This window comes from Myotis lucifugus, unplaced genomic scaffold, assembly GCF_000147115.1.
Source record: "Myotis lucifugus unplaced genomic scaffold, Myoluc2.0 scaffold_295, whole genome shotgun sequence".
Lineage (NCBI taxonomy): Eukaryota > Metazoa > Chordata > Mammalia > Chiroptera > Vespertilionidae > Myotis > Myotis lucifugus.
The window spans coordinates 1,228,514-1,237,002 of record NW_005871343.1 but is presented as its reverse complement, the minus strand read 5'-3'; the positions used below and the strand labels follow the sequence as shown (position 1 = coordinate 1,237,002).

Sequence of the window (8,489 nt, the reverse complement as noted above, 5' to 3'; positions counted from 1 at the left end):
CTGCCCCTTATGCTCCCAGCCACAGTGGTTGGGCTTGCCATCCTGATCCCAGTCGCTGGGGCTGAGCTTGCCCTCCTGATCCCAGTTGCTGGGGCTGGGCTTGCCCTCCCGCACCCATCTCCTGCGGCTGGGCTTGCCCTCCCATTCCCAGCCACTGCCCCTCCCCCCCCAGCTGCTGCCCCTTATGCTCCCAGCCACAGTGGTTGGGCTTGCCCTCCCACTCCCAGCTGCTGCCCCTTCCGCTCCAAGCCTCTGGCCCTCCCGCTCCCAGCCGCTGCCCCTTCCTCTCCAAGCCGCTGCCCCTTCCACTCCAAGCCGCTGTGGCTGGGCTTTCCCTCCCGCTCCCAGCCGCTGCCCCTTCCCCTCCAAGCCGCTGCCCCTCCCGCTCGCAGCCGCTGTGGCTGGGCTTGCCCTCCCACCTCCCGCTTCCCACCTCCGCAGCCTTGGCTCCGTTTCTGTCCTCGGGGCCTCTACTTAGTTCCCTTCTGTACCGCTTGGCCTCCATGTTGTCCTCAGTCTTCGCTCGCAGCTGGTATATGCAAATTAACCACCATCTTTTAGCTTCTATAATTGAAACGTATCTTTTGGAGCTGTTGCTTCAGGAGCTCAGAGCCGGCTGCGGCAGGCGGGGAACCTTGGCTTCCTCCATCACTGGAGCAAGCAAGCCTCCTGTTCGCTTCAGCTGCCTGGCTGCCAGCCGCCATCTTGGTTGGCAGTTAATTTGCATATCGCCCTAATTAGCCAATGGGAAGCGTGTTGGAGGTACGGTTAGTTACCATGTTTGTCTATTATTAGATAGGATAAATCCGTTGAATTCAGCTTAACTCTCCACTCCTTTTCAGGGTGGTTAATAAAATACCACTTCAGGCCACAAATAAAAATAAATAACATTAATTCAGCCTCTCAGGGTAGGCCAATAGCTGCTGGTTTGTAACCATGAATGGAAATATTTTATCAAGATATTTTTCAGTAGAAAAAAATCAGGAATACTCTAGCAGAGAGCAAAATTAAGCAAAATAGTTAAGTATCCTATATAATAAAAGGGTAATATGCAAATTGACCCTAACAGCAGAACCACTGTTTATGACTGGTCACTATGACACACACTGACCACCAGGGAGCAGATGCTCAATTCAGGAGTTCTCCCCTGGTGGTCAGTGCACTCCCACAGGGGGAGCTCTACTCAGCTACAAGCCAGGCTGACGGCTGCCAGCACAACGGTGGTGGCGGGAGCCTCTCCCGCCTCCTCAACAGCGCTAAGGATGTCCGACTGTAGCTTAGGCCTGCTCCCCGCTGGCAAGTGGATATCCCCTGAGGGCTCCTAGGCTGCCAGAGGGATGTCTGACTGCCAGCTTAGACCCGATCCCCCGGGAAGCGGGCCTCAGCCAGCAGGTGGACATCCCCCGAGGGGTCCCAGACTGCGAGAGGGCACAGGCCGGGCTGAGGGATACCCCCGAGTGCACAAATTTTTGTGCACTAGTTAAGTATCTATAATAATAAAAGTATAATATGCTAATTAGACCAGACAGCTGAACAACCTTCCAGACGACCTTCCGGATGAAGCCGGGGCTGCGAGGGCAGAGCCCCTTGCACCAATTTCGTGCATCAGGTCTCTAGTTGCTTTATAAAGATAAATCCTGTCAATTAATGCATACAATGTTTGTTTTGGCATGCTTTTTGTGGTTTTTCAATGGTAAAATCACTAAAGTCCTATTTACTTTGGTCTATGTTATGGTTGTTGGAATTTATCCAAAACTGTTTATCATTTTCTATTGAATGGTTCCACGTTTTCCTTTTATATTCTGCTTACAGCAGCTTCTTTTCATATAATCCTGAATTAATAGTAATCTCAGGAAGAGGAACCAATATAAAAAACCAGAATGTATATTTCAAATGGCAAAATCAGTACTACCTAAGAGTATTCTTTAGGGTTTAGAAATAGCCAAAGATTGAAGATGTTTCAGCGCTATTGCCAGAGAAAATATATTTGCTCAAAATATTTCTTAAAATTCTTTGCTGATCTATGAAATGCTTTAAAATAAATCTCTTTATCTCTTCTTCTTATCAGAGCTATTTGAATCCTAGAACACTGTGGGGAATGAGGGGTAAGTAAAGCTATAATTTGCCTATAATTTGTTGTTGGTAATTGGAGAGGGTTTGGGGGTCAGAAAAGTAGTTCTTTTAAAAGGCCCCCTCAGATTAAATAACTTCTAACATTGACCATTTTGGACTTGAAAAATTACACTTTGCTTTGTGTGTACTGTAATAAGCTTGAAAACTCAATACAGTATATGAATATTATTTCAAAGTACATTTCATTCTACTTTTTTTTCTTTTGTTCTACTTTAATTACACAAGTATTAACTAATAATAGCTTTAAATTTCCAACAAACATAAATATACATTCTTAAATGTTTTCTACTCTTTTGTTGTGAATGGTTTTGTTCCTTGGGAATATAAAGATCTTGCTCATTATAACAAAATATGTGAGATTGTTGTATTTTTCTTTTAAAGTACTATGGAGATAACTAAGTAGAGCTGTGTGTAATAATTTACCAGAAAAACCTAATTCCTAAGTCTAGTTCAGTATATTTGGGTTTAAGTTACACTGCTAGCATTTCAAATAGTGGCAATTCTCTTAATTCATTGTGGAAATTCCTAGAAAAAAATATTAAAAAGAGGCAAATAAGAGCTATGTAGAATATCAAAAGCCAATATTATGACATCAAGTTTTTCTGAGCTTTCTATAATTTATCTTGTTCTAATTACTTCCATATTGGGGTATTCTTGGGGTCAACATGAAGGTCATTATAAAAGTCAAACACTATTCCATTATGTGGTGTCATGTATACACTGCAATCCAAGAGCAAGGAATGGAAGCACTCATTGCTGGTACAGACAATAAGGGGGGCAGTGTTTGTAGAGAATTTAAAAACACTAAACCTTATGAAAAGTCATCTGCTTTTTATTTTCAGGATCAAGGTAAACAATGACAGTGATAAAATATTCCTTCCTGTTGGGCAGAATCCCACTACCCCACCCTTTGAATACTACTGCCCCTATGAGCTCTAAAATACAACATACCCAATGCATTGAAGAAAGATCTTATTCCCACCTTTATTTTCAATTTTGAAAATATAAATGTAGAAGAATGTGTTATCAGTACTAGTGAAGGCAGCCCACAGCCTGTAATAACTTATTTTAAACAAATTTTTATTGATTTGAGAGAGAAACATTGACTTGTTCCACTTACTAGGTGTATCGGTTAATAATGCAGATTTTGTAATCAAAGAAAACACAATAATTTTAAGAGAAACATCAAAAGTGCTTTATTCAAAGTAATGTCCATCGCTAGCTACACATTTCCCCCATCTTTCAAGTAATTTGTGGATACCGTCCCAATAGAACTTTTCTTGTTTTGAGGCAAACCATTCAGAGACCCAATTTTCCACTTCTTTGTATGTTTTGAAGTGCTTCTCAAAAAGTGTGTGTGCCATCGATTGGAAAAAGTGGTAATCTGAAGGAGCAAGGTTTGGTGAATACAGCAGGTGGGTTAATGCTTCCCAGGCAAGATCTTTTAACGTGTCTTTAACTGTTTTTGAAGTGTGTGATGGTGCATCATCAGGAAGTAAAATTACTTTGCCGTGTCTTCTGGCCCATTCTGGTCGTTTCACAATCAAAGCATAGTTCAAATTGATTATTTGTTGTCAGTAGAGAACAGTATTTACGGTTTCATCTGATTTTAGAAGCTCATAATATACCACACCTTTCTGATCCTACCAAACGCAGAGCATTGTCTTCTTTCCAAAGCGATTTGGCCTTGCAGTCGACGTTGATGGTTGACCTGGATCAACCCATGATTTTGTGCGTTTGGGATTCTCAAAATAAATCCGCTTTTCATCGCCAGTCACAATTCGATGCAAAAAAGACTTTCTATTGCCATTGAAGCAACATTTTATTGATGACTTTTTGGTTTTCCATTTGTCTTGCGTTCAGTTGATGTGGCAACCATCTTCCTTCCTTTAAAATCTTTCTCATTGCTTGTAAATGATCAGAAATGGTTTGCTGAGCAACGTTTAATCTTTCTGCAAGTTGTTTTTGAGTTTGACATGCATCTTCATCCAATAATGCTTGTAATTTTTGGTCTTCAAACTTTTTCAGTTGACCTGGACATTGTCTTTCACATCGAAATCATCACTTTTAAAGCGTTTAAACCAGCGTTCACAAGTATCTAGAGATGGAGCATGTTCACCATAAGCTTCCCGAAGTGTATGATAACTTTCAGCAGCACTTTTCTTCAAAATAATGAATTAAAACTTCTCGCAAATGCTCTTTTTTTTTGCACGAAATTCGACATTTTTTAAGTGTAAAAATATCTATGATGTTAACACCTTCAGCAAATTTGACATATGAAGTTTTGAAACTTGCTATCAATACAACAAAATAGCATACATATCAAATCGCATATATGTCAACATATGTGTAACTCCATCAATTGAAAAAAATCTGCATTATTAACTGGTACACCTAGTATTTATGCATTCATTTGCTGCTGCTTCTATGATTCTTGACCAGGGATCAAACCCACAATCTTGGCATATTGGGGACAGCACTCTAACCAACTGAGCTAACTGGCCAGAGGTGTAATTACTTTAAGTGTAAAATATACATAATGGCCCGGCTAGTGTGACTCAGTGGTTGAGCATTGACTTACGAACCAGGAGGTCATGATTTGATTCCCAGTCACAGCACATGCCGGGGTTATGGGCTTAATCCCCAGAAGGGGGCATGCAGGAGGCAACTGATCAACAATCCTCTTTCATCACTGAAGTTTCTATCTCTCTGTCCCTCTTTCTTCCTCTCTGAAATCAATAAAAATATTTAAAAAATAAAATAAAATATACATAATGCATATTTTTAAAAATTCCAGTGAAGTTGAGAGAGGAATTGTAGACATGAACTTACAGATATTATAGACATTGAACATTCAGATATCGATACTCGAGTGATTTAAAGTCACAAGTATGTGCCTAAGAAAATAATTGAAAGAGCAAAATATGTCACACTTGCATTTAATGCATAAGAATTTGTGTAGGCTATAGAACCACTAAAGATTTGACTCCTGGGCATTTCATTCTAAAACTTAGCATAAGACCTGTTGTTGTTTTTGTGTGTGTGTGTGTGTGTGTGTGTGTGTGTGTGTGTTTTCATATAAGACACACATTCTTGAATAAGGATTTATCACTTTATTGACCTGGACCAATACAAACAAGTCAATTGGCTAGTGGCAATCAAGTTCACTTAGTGAAGACCATGTGTATTTTAGCTGACACCTTGAACCCTGAGTTCATAAAGATAACAAGAATCATGGGACCAAAAAAGAAAAAGAAAGAAAAAACAATTCGCAAAAGAAAAACATTAAAGCACAAAAGCTCTTCATTGATGTTATTATGCCCATAGTTACCTATACTTATAGAATTCTCCAACACTGTTACCTATAACACTCTGGAGATAGGAAAGGAACTAGTACTTTTTGGATGCAGGCATGTCTTCTTTCAAAGACTCTGGTATGGGTATGGTGGGGGGAGGGGTACCCATAATGAACAACAATAAGAAAACCATAAACATTTTATATACATGCAAAAAGGCAAACACAATGATAAAATGTTTAGACTAAAGAAATCATGTGAAATAAAAAGTAAAACTTACTAGTAACATATGTAAAAAAATAATTTTACTTGCCTTGAGCAGATGCCCTAATTTTTCTTTCCTTTGTGAGGGCACTAACTAAACTAAAATGATAAGAGGTTCACTTCCAGAATGTATTATTCAGGATATTATTTATATGTGTGTGTTTGTGTATTTATATAGCATAGAAAGGATATATGTTTAACTGGAGTAAGGAAAAATGTTGGGGTCCAACCCCAGCAGGTCCAGGGGTCCCCAAAGGTGTGGATGGAGTTGGCGAAGAAGGAATGACACAGAGACAGCATTCAGTTGATCAGCAGCCTAGCCAGGATCTCCAGCCAAGTTCTGTCCTTTATTATCTTGTTACATCTGTATTTATACCAGTTGATTTTAATCCTATCAATTTCTATTCCAAAGGTTAGGGCGTTTCTTATCTCCATTCCAGGGAGTAAAGATTATGTAGCTTAAGGGTGATTGTTCGTAGTTAAAGTGATTAACTACCCGCCTGGCACTTAGTTATGGGGTTTTATTCCCTCCCTAACTTCAGGGAAAAATCCCTACCTGGGGAAACAACCTTTCTCAGAGAGGTGACCTTGGTTAAAACACATAGCGCCAAGAAGGGGACCAAACATATTAAGAACAGTATGCCATATACGCCAGGTCCCTTGAAACATATGCTGTTCAGATGTTTCTTCCCTGCAGCGACTGTGTCAAGCAGCAAGGATGGACCGGCTTCCGGCAAATTCCCTTTTTATTTTTTAAATGATAGCGCATGTAAATCAGTGGCCACCTCTCGGATTGGGTTATTTAAGACTTGGAAGAAGACTAACAAGCAATGATAGCGAGCATAGCTATGAACATAGTGGATGGAGTGCACAAGGAGCCTTGTTCCTGTAGAAGGTTGCTGGCCTTTTCAGTCAAGGGATTTCAGCTGTCCTCAAGTCAGGGGTTTGGTTGTCCTTGTTGATCTGGCTAGTGGGCAGCGTCGCTGGCGATGGGCTTCCCGAAGCGTCAGCGCGTTGAAGGGCTGGATCAAAGGGTCCATCAGGGCCGTGCTTGATGGTGGTGTCGGCGTCTGGAGCGGAGTCAGCTGTGCCCTCTGGGTCGGCCAATATGGATGATACCGGTTAGAAATGATACTGTGTGCCATTTACTTTAACATTGATATTTTTAGGATTAGCTTTATTAACAGCAGGGATTTTCATGCATTCCTCAATTTTACACTAGTTTTAATATTCACAGTGTTTAAGTTCAAGTCAACAAATATTCAAGCCCACATGAGAAATGAATTAAATGAGATTACCTTTTTATATAATTGGGTCAATTCTTTATAAGAGTAAAAAGTTAAAATGGAATATAAAAACCTAAATTTCCAATGTTACTGTTAATTCAACCATATGTATTAATTAGGCCACAGGACTGCCCATTAAGCCTTTCTTGTCGAAGAGCAATTAATCTCTTGAACCACTTCTCCTCAGCATCAGCTTTCTCAATAAATAAGTTCGGATGAGCCAGAGAATTGTCATCTTGGTACTTGATAGCAGTAGGGATGCTGCTCAGGTCTATTTCTTTTTCATTACTGGGTAGATCAGCAGCTACTGACACTGGTCCTGATGCTGCAGGTACATGCTTCACTTCACTGGCTTCCACCAACTTTTTGACTTCTTTAGTTGATCTGAATGTCTGCTGAACAAAAGAATCACTTTCAATGGCTTCAATTTCTTTTACTCTTTTTACTTGTTCTACCAGGGTGGTTTGGTCTTCCTCCTTTCTTCTCTTTGCTTCTTCATTTCTTTCTTTGGCTTTCAATGCTTCATCAGCTTTTGCAGCAGCTTCAAAAACCAACTGTAGTCTGGCTTTGGCCTGTTCAGCTGGTGGCAGATGTTCTAATCCAGCTTTGATGTTCCCAGATTCCCCCCGTTTAATGTTGTGTAATTCCTTGTCCTTGCCTTTATCCTTCTCCTTTTCTCTTTTCTCCTTATCTCTGCCTTTATGTTGTTCTCTATCCCGAGATCGACTACGGGTTCTTCTGTGACTGGACCTTTTACTGCTTCGACTATGGGAACGTGGACGAGGTCTTGACCTGGACCTTCTTGTTCTGCTTTTTGACCTAGACCTCTGAACTCTATAGGATTTCCCCCAATCCCTTGAACGACTTCGACTTCGTTTTCTTCTAGAGCCATAAGAAGAGCTACTGCTTGATCGATGTCTCCGTCTTCTATCATAAGAATGTGAGCGAGGCTGAAGATCTCTGGACCAAGATCTTGACTTTGACTTTGATTTCCTTCCATCTTTCCTTCGGCTATATGTTCTACTATCTGAAGAACTACTTGAAGATGACCGTCTACAATGTTTCTTTTTTCTCTTGCTTCTGCTTTCTTCTTCAGTATCTGATGAATGGCGTCCCATTTCTGGCTCCCAGTCTTCGGGATCACACCTCCCGCCAGATGTTGGGGTCCAACCCCAGCAGGTCCAGGGATCCCCAAAGGTGTGGATGGAGTTGGCGAAGAAGGAATGACACAGAGACAGCATTCAGTTGATCAGCAGCCTAGCCAGGATCTCCAGCCAAGTTCTGTCCTTCAATGTCTTGTTACATCTGTATTTATACCAGTTGATTTTAATCCTATCAATTTCTATTCCAAAGGTTCAGGGAGTAAAGATTATGTAGCTTAAGGGTGATTGTTCGTAGTTAAAGTGATTAACTACCCGCCTGGCACTTAGTTAAGGGGTTTTATTCCCTCCCTAACTTCAGGGAAAAATCCCTACCTGGGGAAACAACCTTTCTCAGAGAGGTGACCTTG

General features: G+C 40.9%; 1 protein-coding gene across 1 annotated transcript; it reads right to left on the bottom strand.

The window, feature by feature from the left end:
• Nucleotides 1-6,853: 6,853 nt before the first annotated feature.
• Nucleotides 6,854-8,220, bottom strand: LOC102430660 (serine/Arginine-related protein 53). Its single transcript, XM_006100011.3, has one exon. The coding sequence runs from the start codon at nucleotides 8,218-8,220 to the stop codon at nucleotides 7,078-7,080; it is 1,143 nt and encodes a 380-aa protein (XP_006100073.2). The 3' UTR covers nucleotides 6,854-7,077.
• Between the last annotated feature and the right edge of the window lie 269 nt (nucleotides 8,221-8,489).

What these genes read in the sequence shown, in the direction of transcription:
- LOC102430660 (XM_006100011.3), bottom strand. Translation starts at nt 8,220, where the DNA reads ATGCTGTCTCTGTGTCATTCCTTCTTCGCCAACTCCATCCACACCTTT.